The 20,188-nt window shown below is 40.2% G+C and overlaps 1 protein-coding gene across 1 annotated transcript; it reads right to left on the bottom strand.

The window, feature by feature from the left end:
* Window positions 1–7,217: 7,217 nt before the first annotated feature.
* On the bottom strand, window positions 7,218–8,297 carry LOC118560486 (G-protein coupled receptor 4-like). Its single transcript, XM_036131440.1, has 3 exons — window positions 8,217–8,297; window positions 7,841–8,010; window positions 7,218–7,746 (listed from the first exon to the last, which is right to left on the bottom strand). Exons 1-3 carry the CDS (start codon window positions 8,295–8,297, stop codon window positions 7,218–7,220), a joined length of 780 nt encoding a protein of 259 aa, XP_035987333.1.
* Between the last annotated feature and the right edge of the window lie 11,891 nt (window positions 8,298–20,188).

Here is a 20,188-nt window from a genome sequence, read left to right as displayed (position 1 = left end):
TGCAACATATGCCACAACAGCAGCAGGGAACACACTTGAATATACCTTACTTACATCATCATTACTTGGAGTTGTCACATTACTACTTCGTGTTAATGTGGACACTCAACAGGCAGCGTTTTACGCTGATTGCCTGCTGGTATTTATAAAACAGTTTGACACAATGACAAACATAAAATGGAGAAAAAAAGGTTGATAAAACCAAACGGGACAGAGGAGAGGTGCCTGCTGTTGGCACAGCTCGTGGAGGAGGATAGAATGATGCTGACAGCCAAATACGTTGCTGGGTTCACAGGGGAAACAAAGAGGGAGACTTGGGAGCGCATTGCCGAGCAGATTAATGCATTGTTCCCCCTGCTAACACACAGCAGGCGGGAATATAAGAAGCGGAGTGTTGCAATCAAAGGCAAGAGAGGAAATTGTAGCGCACAAGCAAACCTTTGCAAATTCAAAAGAGTAGTCATTTAGGATATGACTACTGACATCCTGCAAATTACAGCAAAAACATATTTGCATCACTTGTTAAGAATACTGCTGGTGAACCAGACATTCAGCCAGACACAGAGCTTTGTTTTTAAAAAGTTTATTTCAGAATGTGAATAGGGGCAGATGAGGCAGGCAGGCAGTAATGGCAGAAGACCAGAGGATGCAGATGGGGTGAATGGCAGAACCAAACTGACCAGGGGTTGCAGACAGTGGCAGACCAGAATCAATGATGAAGGTAGGAGCTGACCAGAACAGATGGTGCGGACCGAGGAAACACCAGAACGGTCAGAGCAAGCAGCTGAAACTCACGGGAAAAAAGGCAGACTTCCAGCAGCACGCTGAAACTGGAACTGCACATCATTGAGGGCTGAACATGAAAAGGGAAATAGAGTACAGCTGACTGAAGAAACAGGAACCGGAACAAACAGTGGCAGTGCACATAAGGCAAAACAAGACGTTCTGGCAGAGAGTGAATGACTGAGGTAGACATGATTAGGCAGAGTTGACTTTGATTAGTGGCAGCAGGTGGCGCTGATATGAGTCTGCCTGGATATTGGTGACTAAGGAGTGGACTGAGTTGATTTGGATGGTGGCTGAGAGGTGACAAGGTTGATTCAAGAAAAGTCAGGAAAAATCCAAAACAAACAAACAAAAACCTAAATCATGACATCGGTTGCATCTTTCTATCTTTAGCCTACAGTCTCTGTCTATCTCATCTCATCTAGACTGAAATTATCCATATACCATTTTACCACCCAGCTCCATTTGTAATTTAATGTGTTTCTGAAAGCAATTTGCAGCCTGTAAATAATAAAGAAATGTCTTTTCACTATACTGAGTGTGTGTCTGTCCATTCTTTTGTCATTTAGTGTCCTATTATTAAGTCACTCATCTCGGCATTGCTGTACCAGAGTTACACCCTTAATATGTCCTGCTACTGAAACTTTGTAATATACGAGTAGTGATAATGAAGTGAATGCTATCTACACATTAATGATGGTATGATTGTTATGGAAATATTAGGGCTGGGCAAGTTAACGCGTTAATTTCGCGTTAATTCATTAGACTATTAACGGCGATATTTACTTTATCGCGCATTAACGCATGTTGCTCACATGCTTTTATTTTGTGAAGGTCTGTTGCTGCGGTGTAGGGGTTTGAATCAGAACAGTAGGTGGCGATAATGCGCCAATAACCTTACTGTCAGCCCAGCCTCAGATTCAAAGAGGAAGAAAGGTGCTGGCTGGAAAAAGGAAAACGTGGAAAAAAACAAAGCCGACCTGGGGAAGGCGGCGTTTCCCGCAGGAATTTGCATAGGCGAGGCGGTGAGTTGGCGGCCGGAACAAGTTTTGTGCCGTCGGTAAAGTCGCTTCTTGCTTCAAAGTACCCATGTATTTTTGCCTGTTTTTTTCCCTGCCATTCACTATACGCACGCGAGTAAGCAACAACAAAAAAACGCGTGTTAACTTCAAATAAACTAGCAAGCATTTCAGTTTACAGTTCTTCCAGCAATGAATATGACAGAAACAAGTTAGTTGTAACCACTGCCAAGTTAAACTTTCTTATCACCGGAGCACCTTGAGCTTAACATACCACTTAAATGCCAAAACACTGTAGACATCACCAAACAATTCAATGACTCAGAGAAGCTAACCAATGTAATGGCGAAGTGGATAGCTACTGCAGACCTTTTTTTGTGCTTCACACTTTGGTATTGAACATAAAATGGTAATGCTGCTCCCTGCGGTTACCTCAGAAATTGCCTGTTTTTGGTAGATTTTTTCCCCATAAAGAGAATTTCCTGCCAGTGGCAATAAGCTTTAATTTATTATTATTGCTATTTTTTGTTTTACATGTTTAAGTTGAGCTTTACACTAAATATGTGTTACTGATAAGTGCAACAAATGTTACAACACTTTTGTTCATATGGCAGCAGAAGATTAAAATAAAAGTGCTCTTTACACTACATTTGAATTTATTCTTGGAGTTTGTGCATACAATGCGATTAATCATGATTAATCAGGCAAATTATGCGATTGATCGTGATTAAAGATTTTAATCATTGCCCAGTCCTAGGATATATGTGCTCATTCACTCAGTGTTTAGGGGGTGTATCATCAGCCAAACAATTCTCACGGGTGGCAGATACTGTCTGGCCAGGTCGGTCACACCATCACTGGGCTGACTGAAGGCATCTACAGCTCATTATTCAGCTGACTGGACTGCATCAAAGGTGGTCAAACTTGTTTTTAATGGGATAGGCTGATTATGTAGCTTACAATCCCATTTGTTGCCATCCCTGATATGTTTACAACAATGTACTGATGATAAGGCAGATATTTACTTTCACATTTCTGCAGCACCGAGGATTCAGGGCTGTTGACATCAATGGTCCTGCACAGTCAGCTTATGATTGCAATTTCTCCTGTGCTTACTCCCTCCCTTATTTTGAAGGAGGAGAATTATAAACTGAAAATAGAGTATTTAAAAAATAAAATGCAATAGTATGCTGTGACTGCTGTGCTGACTGAGGCATTCTTAATGCTCATTTACTTTGGTTCAATACAGACATCAATACACTGATTGAATGTGATCTAAAGTGCAACTGAGTAAATCGAGCTCTGTAACCAAGAAAGAGCAAGGGTACCCTCTTGCTTATAATAATCACCTTCATCATCATTATGCCTGTCAACATTGTCCGGCTCATCCTCTGGAGGTTCTGTGATTGCCTGGACTTACTAATGTTGTGGCGTACTATACAGGCTACTATTACTTTGCACACCTTTCCTCTCCTCAGAGCCCTAACTCTCCATGCAAATGTTACACCCCCAAGGTCTAGGGGTTCAGGGGCGACAACATAAAAATGTGTCCAGAGAAATGAGTGTAATAAAAAAGGTGATTTTTTTACAAACACAAAACAATACAACCCAGTTTAAAACAAAATAAAGGTCTGACAATCCTAACAGTGCTTAGTGTAAATTAAATTACTAAGTGTTCAAACAGGTCAGTTTAAAGTAACTCAAACCAACCCAAACGAGAAAAGAAACACACACACACATGCAAAGGGAACACCAAGTTTCCCAAACAAGCTTCTAGCTTGTACAAGGTTAACCTTAAGCAGATTCAAAGTACTTAACCAAACGAGTAAGCACAACTAATTAGAATTGCCAAAAACAATTGAAAACGCAAAAGGTGGGGGAACAGCTTAACAAAAGCCGAAGCGGCTTTTTAATTGTCAGAGTTTTCTAAGATGAACCATGGATGCACACCACACACACGGAGCTTTTTTTCTGAGAGTTTATTGAATGAAGAATGAGCAGTGGATGAAGGAAACCAGAGAGGCTGCACCAGACTGGAACTGTGGGTGTAGATGGAAGCAGGGGCTGACGGACAGGGAGAGTTCTAGGGAGAGCAGGGCTGCTGGAGTACATGGGCAGCAGGAGATCCAGGTGACAAAGCAGCGAGCAAACTTGGAGCACAGGCAGTCGAGTAACAGAGCAGAGTGCAAACTTAGAGCACAGGAGTGGCAGGAAAATCCAGCGGCTAGCAGAGGCCTTACTAGAAGCACAGATGAGGCAGGAAACCCAGCAGCTGGCAGAGGCTTAACTTGAGGCACAGAGGTGGCAGGAATCCAGCAGCTAGCAGAGGTAAACCAGGCTGACAGACAAGAAGTGAGTGAAGACTGATGATGAACCGGCAGGGAAGAGAAGACTGAGGGAGGCTTATGTAGAGAGGCTGGCAGGTGGAGTGAGTTCTGACTAATTAGTGTCTAACAGGTGTGACTGACTGCTGAGGGAGTGGAGGGTGAGCTTAGTGAGATGAGGAGGAGGAACTGAAAAATAACAGTGAAAAAAGCTAGACCAAAACAAACCATGACAGTACTAGCTGTCCCCCTTGAAGGAATGAGTTCTGGAGTCTTTTATACTGGTACCGGTGGGTCTCATCAGTGGTCTGATTGCCGTGACAGTCCTCTGCTGATCCAATGAGGTTGCAGCTCCTCTGCAGCTTCCCGGCAGCCAATCATGAAGGTGTTCTGTCACGGCTGAATCTGCATAATAAACAAGCTTGCACAGCCTCCAGAGGCCAGGGGCCATAACACAACACATGAAACTTCTATTTCAGCTATCCAATACCCATCTCAACCACTGCCCAAGTTCTCTTATAGGCCTTACGCAGATTTCAAAGAATAGTTTCACTCAAAACAGCACACTGACAATAAAACTGCTAATGATAATAAACATAGATGACAGCAAAATATTTATATGGGAAATACTGTATTCTAAGCATTTCCAATGTATAATACCAAGAATAAAAACTCTTTATTGTCACCATATGTTACCATAGTAAACATTTTTGAGACAGACACCAGCTCAGGATGCAAACAGATAACATATAAAACGCAGACACAACAAGACTTATTTGAAGAGTTTTTCTTTATTTGTAGGCTATAATCTTACATATATTACCTGCTGTAATTTCGTTGTGGCCCTGGATCTGGACAGAGGTATGGTTTTAAAAGCTATGGTCTGCATGGATAACCACAGTCTCCTAACAGGTGGAAACCAGCCGGCGTGTAGTGGGTCTCAGGCCGCTTTCAGACAAGATTCTGCCATCATGCGTTGAGCCGGGCCATTTTGCCACTACAAAATGCTGACAGAGGTTGGTGACAAACCCAAGTCATACAAAGCTGCTCGTTGCAAGGAGCCAGGTATCACAATGTTGTGATGACCTTCGTTTAAGGGGTTACTACGCTGGGTAGGACAGATAAGTTCATCCCTGAGAAGGTCAACCACAAACATGATCCCAGAACTATTAACCCAGTAGCATCTTTATTTTCTACGTTGTTAATTTTACAAAGAATATCTCTTCTTTCTCACGGCCATTCTGACATTTTCACTGCTTAAGACACTCTTAGGGTCACTAAAAGTCTCCCTCACTACTCCTAAAATCTCAGGAGCTGTCCTAGGGACTAAGGTGCTTTGTAAGTAACTTATCATACTAAGGTAAAATTGTAAGAAAAGTCTTAGAATGACCATGGTCGGGGATGCTAGTGTGGCTATGTAACAGCACTAAGGCTGTCAGCTGGGACCTGGATATGGAATCACAGCATTTCTGGGTCTTCTTTGCTTTCTGAATCAGTTGCTTTTAGTTTCTGTGTTTTTAGAAGTGATTTATATGAGAATTAAGCTATGATTCCAACATTTCTGTGGATGCATATATGTCTAAATTTAATTGCTTTCAGTAATAAGAGATGGAAAATTGTAATGATTCATGGAACTGAACCAAATATTCAGCCAGACACAAGTTAAGTAGGTTTATTAAATGAAAGAACAAACAGAAAAAGTCCTTGTGAGAGTCCAGAGGGGAGACAGATAAATATATGCTTAGGATCATGTTGGTGGTGAGAAAAACAATCCATCACTAGTAAACAGCTGAAGACCCTAACAGGGTAGATTGGGTTGAAGTAATGAATGATAGATGTTGATGTTTTCCATCCTATTAGAATCTGGTAAATTTAAGATGCATCAGAAAACAAGTTTTATATCACTAATTGGATTTGATTTTGTTGAATAATAGCAGATGATTGGGAGAACCCATCTGTGCTAAAAAATGTAAAAAAAAAAAAAACTTTTCTTACAAGAACCTTCTGTTGAGAAGAAATTGAAAATATAAAAAGCTCTGAAAAGAAAAAGGACAGGGAATCCTCTATCCTATTTGTGGATGCTTTAATTATTGAACTCACCATAGATAGCATGCATTGTCTCTTGGGTATCCTCCATAAGACATTTGATAAGTGTAAGACATAGATGTACAATAAAATAGAAATTCTAATCAATAAAAAGTGAATGAAAAAGAAGGTGCACATAAGAAAATGCTCCACACACACACACACATACATGCATACATGCATACATATCAGCTGAAACTCAGAGAACAGGGCAGAACTGAGCAGCACATAGGCAATGGAAATGTACGTCAGTGAGGGCTAAACACTAGCAGATATTCCAAGTCCAAAAGCCTGAGCACACAGAAACTGGGAGTGTCAAGGCCGGAGCGCACATGAGGAGAAACAAGACACTCTGGTGGTGAGTGGATGACTGAGGCATGTGCAGTAGGCGTGTAAACAGGAGAGCAGAGTTGACTCTAATTAGTTCAGCAGGAGGATCTGATCAGAGGTCTGGTTGAGGAGTAGAAACAGCTGATAGGATGGTGGTTCCATCACTACATAATGGACATAAATACATTTAATTCACATTAGATGCTTTGGTTTCCATTATGTCTATTGTTCTTTACTGGTAGCTGATTATACCAGAAATAATGATGTCAGACCGGATGACAATACTGTAACAATACTTCAAATTCCTGTAATTCATTATAGGTATCATACTGTCAACAGATCCACCATAAAATTGCAATAGTTTCAGGGGAACAGATATCAGTGAACGTAACAACGGCAGTAAAAAAATCATTTGATAATTGAACCAATTCATGTCACAGGAAACTTTCTGAATAATTTGCATAAATACAAAATGATCAAAAAACCCTGAGAAAATTTATACAAAGATGAACATTTTACAGTAGCAGATTGCTTGCATTTTGTTGTCATTAGATAACCGATACTTTGCTGACCGGTGATTTTAAAGAAACTTTTTACAAAAGAGTTTGTTACTAATCGGCACTAAAACCAGTTACAGTAAACTGATTGTTGTGGAGGCTCCAGATATTAACACCTACACAGTCTCAGTATTTGCCACAGTCGTGCTTTCAATATCCCTGGTGCTCATCTCCTGACTGTCAGATGTTTTACAAGAACAGAGTGAAGCCAGAAACTTATCCAGGAAGCTTTTCCGACTTAACAAATACAAAATTGTGTCTGCAAGGGGACTAAGAGACAGACAAACATAACATATAGCATATATATATGTATAAACTTCAAAACTGGTCATTTCTAATAGTAGAACGACTATGATGGGGAGGAAAAGCAGAATATAAATTAGCAGTACTGCAACCTGAATGGCTGCAATTCGTCGTTTTTCATCTGGTGGGACACTGACGGCTCCAGAAAGAGCTTTAATAGTCCCAACCAAGCAGAAGATGAAGACGGGGATGGGCAGGACGTGAAGACATGCTAACATGATTGGACTACCAGGAGTTAGCAGAAAAAGAACAGAAAGAACCCAGACCACGACACAGACAACCACAGATGTCTTGATGTTTCTCCTGAATCTGTACCATAGTGGCTTGGCAATGACCAAATACCTGAAACAACAGAAATAGCTATTCAGTCAATGGAGACTATCAGGTAAAGACTAGTGGGATGTAAAATAAGCATTAAAGGGAACCATATAGTTACCTTTCCAGGGAGATACAGACCATGAATCCAAGACTGGCAAATAGACCAATGCAAAAGATGACATAACCTGTATAATAATCCTTATTCATTGTAATTTTACCACAGAACTGAATAAGATCAGAAAAGAGAAGGTTGATGACGAAGATAGGGCAACCCTGGTTCTTTTTCACCTGCAAGAAAGAAAACAGAGAAAAAGTAACTAATGTCACAAGAATATTAATACTTAAAATATTTCCTGTTTGAAACACATCAGTCATTTTTGAGGGTAAAAAAACAACTTAGACCTTAAATGAGAGAAAGCTATTATTTAAAGAGCAAGCACAAAGTCAGTTAGTACATTCTTTGTTTCTGAATAGATTTGTCATTTTGAACTCACCTGTAGAAAAACTGCAACTATTACTATCAGAGTTAAAGGAAGTCCAATGCCAATGGTAATCCAATCCAACCAACTAATCATTTTTATTAATCTCTCATCAAAGCTAAAGCTGACATTGAAACTTTTTTCACTTGATGTCATGTTTAAGATCAAATCGACACTCTGTTCCTCTGAGCTGTTGTTGTAGTCCAGATCCTCCATTCTTCTGTGTTAAACTTTGAAGACAGTGGTATCTGTAAACACAAGAAAATCTTTTTTTGTCATCATAATTGTTCACAAGTGGTTTTAAGATGTAATGATCTTAAAATTTATTAGTGAATGTGGATAATTTTCTTCATCATTCACACTCCTGGCTGTGGTGTCACCTGCTGGAAAAGTTGCTCATCACCCTAATAGGAATTGCAGAGTTTGTGTATTTGAGGGCTTCAACCGGGATTTGGAGGCCAAGAGCCCGTCTGATCTCCTACCAGAGCTTTCTACTATTGTGGACAGTTTTCCAAAGGCTGAATGTGCAGACCAAGATTCTTTGTAACACACCCCAGCTTGGGATGGCTCATTGTCATGTCTGGCTGAATCAGACGAACCTGTCGGATGCCGCGCATGCTACTGTTATAGGAGCTAGGGTTTTACCTAGTCATGTGTCCGGCCGTGTGGCTGAGGCAGCACTGGACGAGACCCAGCAACCAGGCTTTGAAAGCAGTCTATCTTCCACCAGGGATTTTCGAGGATGGCCCCTCGTTTTGCACCTGAGAGATATTTTTCAGGGTGAGGGTTCTTCTCAAGATTCTTAGGCTTTAGGGCAGCTGCTCTTCACCCAGTTGGCCAGCTAAGGGTTAAACCCACTCTGGAGACTGTAGTGCTCAGGGCCCACCCAGCTCCAGTCAACAGTGCTTTTTTGAAATATTTTATTTTCAGTTTTTTTTTACATATGCAATGTATACAAACTCAAAAAAGAACAAATCACTCCTTATTATGAAAAAAAAACAGTAAGTGTACCATATCAGTACAAATAATTACACAAAGTACTTGGTTGTGAGAGATGTACTAATATGGTCTAAGTATGGCTGCCAAATTTTCAAAAAGGTTTTATGGTATTTCCAACCAGAGGGATGCAAGCAGCAGCATTTGCTCAGAGACGTGAGCGGCAGCTGAAGCATCCACCGGAGCCTCAGTGACAAAACTCAGGAAAGTTCTGGACGATAGAGATGTGATTGAGGGTGATGGCTGAACCAGAGGTGAAAAGGATCCTGTTCTCGAGCTCTGAGGCAATGATCACCTTGCTCTTAGGTATTGAGGTGGTTCAGAGTGTTTCATAGCGCACTCTGGTTGCTTAGAACAGGGTGTGGAGGAACTCCGGGTAGAGCATAGGTAGGCACCCCCACCCCCACCCCGGATGCAGAAGGTCCGCGGTGGCAGCGGGATCTGCATCGAGGAGAAACAGCTTAGGGCAAACAGGAAACTTTAGCCGACTTGGAGAGGAAGATGGTGCTGCTGCTGGTACTGGCTGAGCTGCAGAGACAAGAGCTGCTACCGCAGGTCATTTATCCCTTCTGCTATCAGACTTTACAATGCTGCACTATAACTATAACTGCAACTGTAATAACTAACGTGCAATAACAACTGTGCAATTCTTTTTAATACACCGTGCAATAACCTGTGCAATAATACTGTTAAATAATCTTGTTTAATAAGCGACTTCAGCTGCATAGATATCTCCCTACCTCACTGTTGTTCTTACCTGGTACCACTTAATGTAAAAGGTCTTTCCATTTGTCACCCGAGTGTTCATAAGTCACCCTAAATATCTGCTTTGTTGCTCCTGTGCTTTTATTTTATTTTTGATACACTGTACATATGTGGACACACTGTATATACCTTATACCTTATGAAGCTTTCCTCCTTTTGGCACCGTCTTTTTGTTTTGGAAAAAGAAAAGTTTTGGAACGGTCATAGTTATATTTTGACAACCCTCCTTTAAAAACTCTGGGTTTTCAAACCAAACAGGCTTGTTAAGCCGATGTGTGACAAGTAAATTTCTCCACTGTGAGATCAATAAAGCCCTATCTTATCTTATCTAATCTTATCTTATCTTATCTTTGTCAGACAAGTTGTCAGACAAACTGTCAGAAGCTGCCGTCGTCTGCTAGATTTCTGATGCAAGGATTTCCTTTATAAACCATTTTTTCAAGCAGCTGCTCTGCAACAGACAGTGGAAAACATCTTCCCCATTATTTAGTCCAGGAGCTGATGCGGTTGGCCATCTCCAGTCTTTTCCAAGGTAAACAGTTTATTTTGATTAAATGGTCCAATAAGTTTATTGTCACCACAGCCTTTTGGTAGGCTTGCTCTAGTTGGTCCAAAAGAGAATTCTCTGCCTGGTTCTTTTTGTGGTCAGATCCTCCTGTCATGTTTTGCTGAGGTGGAGTAGCTAGACTAGAGTGCAGAACAGTTAGGTTGTATGAGATAAAACAAATTTAAGTATTTTGCTGTTCTATAAGCAATATATACTCACAGGGCACTTTATTAGGAACACCTAGTAATAGATCATTGACACAAACACTAAATTAGTCCATTACATTGCTACAACTCAGTGCATATACTTACACCTAGACATGATGAAGGTGATTTTCTGAAGCTTAAACTGAGCCGTGAAGTACAGAGATTTATGGACTTTGAACATGGTGTTGCTGTTGGTGCAAGAAGATCTGGTCTGAGTACCTAAGCAGGAGCTGATCCAAAGGGATTTTACTAACTAGTTTATGCAAAACACAATGCATCGAACCAATGTTTTGGATTAGGTTATTTTATTATCATGAATATTGTTTAAGTTTTTATTATTAACACTGTAGGGTTATTGAACAATTAATTTTGTGTTTTTGTTTGATGTTTTATTGTACACAACTATGAACAGCTTTGGTGGCTTTTTCTAGGGTAGAGAAAATAATACATTGGGATGGTTGAGGGGAAAAATGTGCATTACTCGCCCTGCGTCTCAACAGGGACACAGTAGGAGAATGCAAGAAAAACCCTCAGCACAAAAAAAGCGACATAAAGACGACATCATCTTCACAATCGTCATTTTTGTAATAGACTTGTTCCTTCAGTTATTATTTACTTGTATCCTGCTTCTGTTAGAATTCTGTTTTCCTCCCTGTCTGCCTTGCCATCTTTCCTCCTTCACTTTATCTGATGGCACCTGTCACTTTAATTACTGATTCATTGTCGTCACCTGTGCTTCTGATTTCCCCTTTGTTCTTTCGCTCTATTTAAAGCCATCTGTCTCCCTTCACTAATTATCAGATCCTCCGTTGTGTTCACCAGTTTTGTATTTCCTGCTCTGTGCTATTTTGGACTTTCTCAGTGTTAATTTCATCATTAATTGTCATCACTTCATCATGCTGCTTCTTACCCCATACATTATCATATTAAAATTGGATGTGTGTTTTTACGGATAACCTTTACGGTTACAATACATCACATTAGCAAGGAAAGATTTTCATAGAACGAAATCATAAAAAAGAAACAAAATTCACTAATACATTTCTTTAAAGCATTATGTTACAGTCGCATTTATAAACATTTCCTCTCAAAGTGTATTAAGAATTTTTGAATAAATCTACTCACAGCTTCTTTACTCGAGAAGGCTTTGAGGTCAGGTCGGCTGTACGAATAGGTCGGGTTATATCATTACCGTTTCAATGGAAGGCAAAGAAGGAAACTGTGGTTTTGCTTATAATCGGGTCCTATATTCACATGCTCTCTCACAAGAAACAAGTTGGATTGTTCATTTACACTCTCTCCTATACGTGTAAATCTGAGCCTTCTGTACACACCAACAATATTTTCTTGATATTTTTGCGTGCTATGGATGCTCACATGCAGACACACAGTTTTAAAGGCCTGGAAAAGTGTTCTTTAAAATTTCCAGGATATTCCAGGGTCTTACATTACCCTGCTTGCAACTGGGCTGGAGCTTAAGACGCTTGAATAATAGATATTTTGCACAGCGTCTTGTATGTGTTTGTACTCTGTAACTCCAGGGTACTTAATTTGGCAAAGTGATTTAGTTTTAATTTGTGAAATACAGCAATAACATCTTAATAAACATACAATTATGGTCCATCTGTTGGGTTTCTGCATTTTTCTCACGTAAAAACACATCTTCAGAATCAATCTCAACTCAAAATGGTGATCTGCGCCATGTGATCTACTTTTAGTAGTTATTGTCGGTTAGTGCAACCATAAGCTGCAGAAAATACGGGGTAAAGTTGCTCCCACTGCATTTATTCCCATTGCCTGCTATGCCAGCCTAAAGTAGAAGAGACCCATCCAATATGGCCGTGCTCCAGCATGTAATCAGGCATCTACGTATATAATTTCTATGGGTTTGAGCATCTCCCAGCAAAACAATGTCGAAAGGTCCAAGATCCAGAGGGGAAAAAAATTGCAGAAATATGATTCTGAGAGGGAAAACTTTGCAATATTGCTGGGTATACAATATAACCATTGATGTTCACTGAAGTGTACACTAAACCTATCGAGGCTTAGATGTGACCACGGAGTTAAATGCTCTTCGGGCGCACAACAGCAGCTCACTGCTCCCCAAGGGGATTGGTTAAAATGCAGAAGTGAATTTCTCCATTGTGAGATATATAAAGTTCAATTATTATTATTTATTATTATTTATTATTATTATTATTATTATTATTTTTCGATCACTTTGAGCTGCCACTTTATTGCGAGACATTGCAGAGGATCACGCTCAGTCCAGCATTATTTACAACTGAATTATAAATTAAGCAAACCAGCGTTATGATAGTCCTGCGATACATACTGCCCCTAGATGTCGCCATGTCTGTTTATATTTGTTAATCTCTTCCAAGAGCGAATTATCCTCTGGTTCAAAAAGGACTATCAAAACACTATCAAGATGGAGGCTTCGTAAATGGACTGGTAAATGGACTGAATGTCATGTTTTGTAACCTGAACCCGAACACACCACACTCAGAGTTAAATTTTAAGTGAGTTTATTTCAGAGGATGAATGGTGGATGATGATGACCACAGTCCAAACCAGGCTGGAGCAGGAGGCAGTTAATGGCTAGAGCTGGCAAACATGATGGAACCGGAGCATGGAGGTGGCAAGACCAGCAGCACAGCAGAAAGGGGATAGGAAACCAGAACCACAGCAGGATAAACAGCACAACTGGATGAATACTTGCAGGGCTGGAGTGAGAGCAGGACCAGGATAACAGCAGGCAGACGGTAAACTCAGGCTGGACAAGAACAGGACAAGGTAAGCAGCGATAAGCAGAGGAACACAGAGGTAACAGTACGGTCCGACAGGGAAGAGCTAACTGAGGAAGGTTTTAATAGTGATGACAGGTGGAAAGAGTCCTGGCTTGATTAGTGGCTGACAGGTGTAGGTGATTAGTGGAGCATGGAATCTGGAGCTGTATGGGAGGCTGAGAGTGCCCTGAAATGTCCATGGTGCAGCAGGCAAGGCTGCACCATGACACTGAACTTATATAGCGCTTTTCCAGTCATGCTGACCACCCAAAGCGCTGTACACTAGAGCCACATTCAACCAGTCGCTCTCACTAACGCACACACATTTATACACCGAGACGAACCTCAGCAGGCAACTTTGTATATATGAAACCTTATTTTATCATGATCAAGTGCTTTTTGGTCTTTTTTTATGAACATAATATGTTGCTATACGAAGAGTGGGCTTCATAATCTGATTATGAACCTCTCCCAGCCGCCACTTCGACGTTGGGGTTCACCTCCTTGCTCTGGGGGCTTGATACTCCACTGGGGTACCAGAGTCTGGACCAGGGGAGTAAAGGATGTGTGTGGTGGGTGCGAGTGTGTGAACTGCATTCATTTTGTTGGAAATGGACACGGTGTGAGCATGTAGGAATGTTCACATGTGGGGCGCTAGAGTGGTAATGTGTGAAAGCGACTGTTATGTAGTTTTCTCTTATTCTTTTGTCAGTTCTGTTTTGGACTACTCTTTTTCCTGAGACATTACATGTCTCCACTTGGTGCAGAACCCCCCCCCCCCCCCCCCCCCCCCTCCCGTCCTGCTGTCCTCCGTCGGCTGAGTTTTATGGAGTTGTCTCTGTGGCTCTCGTCCAAACCCTGAGCTCTAACGGATCACCTGGAAATCATAACCACATCTGGCAGCTACTCCCTGACCTTTAACATCCTAATGTAAGCCTTGCCTGTCCAACCTCCAACGCTCCAGCCATCTGGTCCCATGCAGTCAATCCACTGAAACCCAAGTTCTGTCCAAGTTAAAGAAGCACTTCGGCATCCAGCTTCCATCTCCCACTCCTCTTCCATGGAGCTTTTTATTCCTCATCATTCAAGTAAGCCTCCACACAAAAACTCAGTTTGACTCCTGTTACCAACCTACTCACCTGTTGGGTTTCCATTTAGTTACTGTGTAACTGCAGTTTGACAGATGCCTAACATATGTATGCTTCTCAAACCTAAACATGTCCATATAAATCCTGTCCAATCACAGTAAAGTAGTCAGACACCCCTTGAGAAATAAGTTCTGCCCCATCGTTGTCGAGACAAAGCATGGAGACCCTCCAAGACAAGGCTGAGAGATCAACTTGATGTCATTCGCTGCTGGAGTAAGACAAATTGTCTTGGTTTTCTTGATGTAGGTAACGGCCTTTAGGCTCCATCCTAATACATCTAATTATAGCTCCTAGCTCCTGTTCCTTGACCTTTCGTGGGGTCAGCAATAAGAACGCTATCATTGGTAGGAACAGAGCTTCCATCATTACATAACATAACCGCACATGGATGGTGTGAGAAAAATCCAGGGATACTGGATCTGTTTTGATTTTGTAAACGCTATCTAAGTTCAGTCAATTTACCATTTAAAGTGCCTTGAAATGTTTGTTCAATTATTGCAGTGAGTTGAATTTATGTTTGATTCTGAATAAACAATCTAGGGCATCAGTACTTTATTTACACTAACATGTGTTTTTCCTTTTTTTATTTTCTCCGCTCTTCTTTCCTTAATATAATTTTATTTTACATTACTTGACAAAAGACAAAGGCATGTCAAAATTACAGTTTAACGTAAAATCGCTGTATACTGTTTCTGCTGTGGATGTTTGATAATTGAGGAACAAAATGCAGCAGATACATTCCTTTAACGCATTTTGTTACAGCAGCAGAGATGATGAAATGAAGTACTAAATTTTATGTCCTTTTATGTCTTCTTTCTACAGAAGATCTAAAAAGAAACGTTCCTCTTTCAGTGGAGCTTTTTACCGATTTCTGAGAAGTTTACATAAGACACCTCACCACAAGCAGAAGATTCTTAAGTACAAGTACACAAATTTGTACTCTTTAGTCACACATTTAAAACCACAGTTTGGTTCAAAATGATCAAAAACAAATGGTGCAAAATACATTTCCAAATCTGTATGTCACATAAATCCACGATATTTTCTCTTTTATATTTTTCTCTTAAATGTTTATAGCCACATTACATGCTTATAAAGAAGTCCAAAAAACGTTTAATCATGATAAAATAAGGTTAAATAAAGCGTCCATCCTGATAGTGTATTGATAGTCCTTTTTGAACATAAATAGGACCTTAGCAATGGGCACAATGAGCAGATATAAACATACGTGACTCCATCTACAGGCAGTAAAAAAGAACCATTATAAAGCCAAATGGCGATGACTAAATCACTACTAAATAATGCCGGACCAAGCCTGACCCGTCTGCAATGCCTGATGGTAAAGCGGCAGCTCAGCGTGACCAAGGCCAAACCATCATTGTTTAAATAAACTGATGTAAAGAAACTCTAAGAGCCTCGTATCAGATCATCACGAAGAAAGAAAATTCCTGTTCATAAACGGAAACAGGGATAAAGTATCAAGGTAAGAACCAATTAATCAACTGACCTATTTATAATGTTGTAATGCACTTCACAAATTATTATGGCTTGACTGCAGCTGTTCCAAAATGCTGCTGCTCTTCTTTTAAATTGTACCAGAAAATAAGAGCACATTATTCCAGTTTTTGGCAGTAATTAATTGGCTACTGCTTCACATTCAGATTGACTTTAAAATTCTTAATATTTTTAAATGTGTTTTTAATGTGCTTATGTGTTAGAAACAGAGAAATGTCCCAGCAAAGAGATTAAAGATAAAATCAAGAGAGAGTCTGAAACACCAAACCACAATCAACACTGCAGCAACAGAAAACAGGAAGTGACTCAATACGCCTTGCGGCAATGCCCGCTGTGTTGAGCCCCTGTGGCCCTTGGGGCTTTGGCGTTGTGACTGTAGGGGGTTTCCTTGAACTCCTCTCTGCTCTTCCTGGAATGGCGGAGGCAGCTTTCCGTGTTGGTTCCACTTTGGCACCTTTGCTTTACTCTGGTGTCAGTCAAATTATCGGGTCTAGACCCAGAACCTTAACACAACCAATACTGAGCATTTTTCTTATGGATAAATGTTGAGGCTGATTGAGGAAATTAATTCCTGCCAGCAGAAACACTTCTGGACCACATTATAAAACCCCTTTGGGATTCTGTGCCACTACTCGGATCAAAACAAGTGATACCAGTTCCAGAAGGTTCCTGCCCTGATACACAAATCTTTAATACAATCTTTTTAGTTTACTCTGGTGTCAGTCAAATATCTATTTCAGACCCAGAACCATAACACAACCAATACTGAGCATTTATCTTATGGATAAATCTTACACACCCAAGTGCATTCTCGCAAACATTTACAGGTGCTTGGATTCAGGTGCTCACAGCTTCACTTCTATACAGAAAACACCTTTCATTAGCTTCATTTTATAAATTTCATATTAAACAATACTGGATATTCTTCAGTGATGGTATCAAGGCGCTGGTTGTTTGTACCTGTAATATTGTATAAGTTGCTTTTGCTGTTCTTTTTATATCTCTCTTTGCAGGTGTGGAAACATACTTAGAGGATGTTGTATTGCTCTCTCCCTTTTTTTCTCACCATTTCTTCCTTTTAGCATTTTTTCTCATCTGTTTCTCATTTTTCCTCTTCTACCTTTCCTTTTCTGTGTCCATTTAACATGAAATGGTGCCATCATAAAATATAACTTGCTTCTTGCTTATACTATAAATCAAGCGGAGCACTATCACAAAAGCAGTAAGGCTCCACTTGTGAAAATAAAATCGGTTGGGCTCTTTTTGGAATTAACACAACAATTTTTAATACTGAAAAACTAGACAGCACACAAAAAAGGAGCGAAAACTGGAGGCAGGTCCACCTGGACCTCTTCCTTGCAGTATTCTGGAGCTAAGGCAGGACTCGAGGCATCACCTAGACCCTATGAGACAGTAACTGGACCCGAGGCATCCTCTGGACTCTCGGAAAACGGAAGGGGACCAGAGGAGTCCCTCACACCCTCATGGATGGGAACAGAGGCTTCAAATTGGACCCCCAGAGGCACGTCCAGTTGTGAGAACAGGTGTGAGAGGCGTGAGCAGCAGCCACCAGACCTTCAGTGACAAAACTCAGGGAGGCTGAGGATGATAGAGATGTGACTGAGGATGATGGCTGAACCAGAGGTGAAAAGGATCCTGTTCTGGAGCTCTGAGGCAATGATCACCTTGCTCTTAGGTATTGTGGGGGTTCAGACTGTTCTATAACGCACTCTGGTTGCTTAGAACAGGGTGTGGCGGGACTCAAGGAGTGTCCAATGTGACAGGGAGAACATCGGACGCTCCTCGGTGGTGGCTGGATCTGCATCGAGGAGAAACAGCTTAGGGCAAACTGGAAACTTTAGCCAAATCTGGAGAGGAAGATTGTGCTGCTGCTGTTACTGGCTGAGCTGCAGAGACACGAGCTGCTTTGTCAGACTAGCTAGCAGAAGCTGCCGTCGTCTGCTAGATTTCTGATGCAATGATTTCTGTAATCAACCATTTTTTCAAGCAGCTGCTCTGCAACAGACAGTGGAAAACATCTTCCCCATTATTTAGCCCAGGAGCTGATGTGGTTGGCCATCTCCAGTCTTTTCCAAGGTAAACAGTTTGTTTTAATTAAATGGTTTATTGTCAACTCAGCCTTTTGGTAGGCTTGCTCGGGTTGATCCAAAAGAGAATTCTGGCTCTTCTTGTGGTCAGTCATGTTTTGCTGAGGTTGAGTAGCTAGACTAGAGTGCAGAAGAGATCTGAGAAGCAGCATGATTAAGTGATGACAATTTAATGATGAAATTAACACTTAGAAAGTCCAAAATAGTACAGAGCAGGAAATCCAAAACTGGTGAACACAACAGAGGATCTGGCAATTGGTGAAGGAAGACAGATGGCTTTAAATACAGGGGAAGAACAAAGGGGAAATCAGACACACATGAATCAATAGTTAAAGTGACAGGTTCCAGCAAATAAAGTAAAGAAGGAAAGATGGATAGGCAAACAGGGAGGATAACAGAAATCTAACAGAAGCAGGATACAAGGAACTAATAAATAGTCTGAACACCAGAAATAATAACTGAAGGAACAATCCACATAAGATAAGTCTAATACAAAACTGAGGATTGTTACAATTATGTCATCTGTATGTCGCTTTTCTGTGCAGAGGGTTTTTCTTGCATTCTCATACTGTGTCCCTGTTGAGATGCAGTGCGTGTAATGCACTTTTTTCCCCTCAACCATCCCAATGTATTATTTTCTCTACTCTACAAAAAGTCACTAAAGTTGTTAATAGTTATGTACAATAAAACATCAAACACAAACACAAAATTAATTTTTCAGTAACCCCACAGTGTTAATAATAACAACTTAAACAATATTCATGATAGTATGATAACCTAATCCAAAGCACTAGTTTGATGCATTTTGTTTTGCATAAACTAGTTAGTAAAATCCCAGTAAATCAGCTCCTGCTTAGGTACTCAGACCAGATCTTCTTCCACCAACAACAACACCATGTTCAAAGTCCTTAAATCTCTGTATATGCATTGAGTTGTAGCAATCTAATGGACTAATTTAGTGTTTGTGTTAATGATCTACTAATTAGGTGTTCTAATAAATTGTTTAATGAGTTTATATTGCTTATAAAACAGCAAAATACTTGAATTTGCTTTATCTCATACAACTTAACATACATTATCATATCAAAATTGGATGTTTTACCAGTAACCTTTATGGTTACAATACATCACATGAGCAAAAAAAGATTTTCATAGGAGAAAATACTAAAACGAAACAAAATTCACTAATACATTTCTCTAAAGCATTTTGTTACAAATTCATTTATAAACATCTCCTCTCAAAGTGTATTAAGAATTTTTGAATAAATCTACTCACAGCTTCTTTACTCGAGAAGGCTTCCTGGTCAGGTCAGCTGTATGAGTAGGTCGGGTTATATCATTACCGTTTCAATGGAAGGCAAAGAAGGAAACTGTGGTTTTGCGCTTTTAATCGGGTCCTACAGTCACATGCTCTCTAAATCCATATCTCTACCAGCATCACATTAAAAAAAACAAAACTAGTTCATATCGTATTTTAGTGTGCAGCAATCTTTGTGCTGTATACAAAAGTTCCGGAAAATAAACTGCAGAACAACCTAAAAATGATGTGAGCAAAATAAATTAAGATAGAGACTAGTTTCATCCTGTAAAAAAAATAAAATAAAATATTTTTACGTTTTTTTGCTGTTCTGTGGTTAATTTAACTTCCAGCCACTAGATCCATCACCATGATGCTCCGAAGAAACAGAGTTTGGTTTCAAAATAGGTTTAACCTTTTGTGATTACTTATGTTGCTAAAGTCGGCAGTTTTTCTGTCTCTTATGTTACATTTCCACCATAATGTTCACACATGCAGACACTCATAACCATACACTTAATGTAAAAACACACAATAATACACAGCGTACAGCAATCCATTCTATTTTTTCCCTTTGCATAAAATCTAAGTTGTTTATAAATATTACACTCCCTCC

Source organism: Fundulus heteroclitus, unplaced genomic scaffold, assembly GCF_011125445.2.
Source record: "Fundulus heteroclitus isolate FHET01 unplaced genomic scaffold, MU-UCD_Fhet_4.1 scaffold_43, whole genome shotgun sequence".
Taxonomy (NCBI): domain Eukaryota; kingdom Metazoa; phylum Chordata; class Actinopteri; order Cyprinodontiformes; family Fundulidae; genus Fundulus; species Fundulus heteroclitus.
This window is presented reverse-complemented; position numbering and strand designations above follow the sequence as displayed.

Excerpts from the sequence above, each read along its gene's own strand:
- LOC118560486 (XM_036131440.1), bottom strand. The coding sequence starts at position 8,297 with ATGATTAGTTGGTTGGATTGGATTACCATTGGCATTGGACTTCCTTTA. Across the intron at positions 8,011-8,216 it reads TAGTTGCAGTTTTTCTACAG|GTGAAAAAGAACCAGGGTTG; the intron begins GTGAGTTCAAAA and ends TCTTTCTTGCAG. Across the intron at positions 7,747-7,840 it reads GTCTGTATCTCCCTGGAAAG|GTATTTGGTCATTGCCAAGC; the intron begins GTAACTATATGG and ends CTGTTGTTTCAG.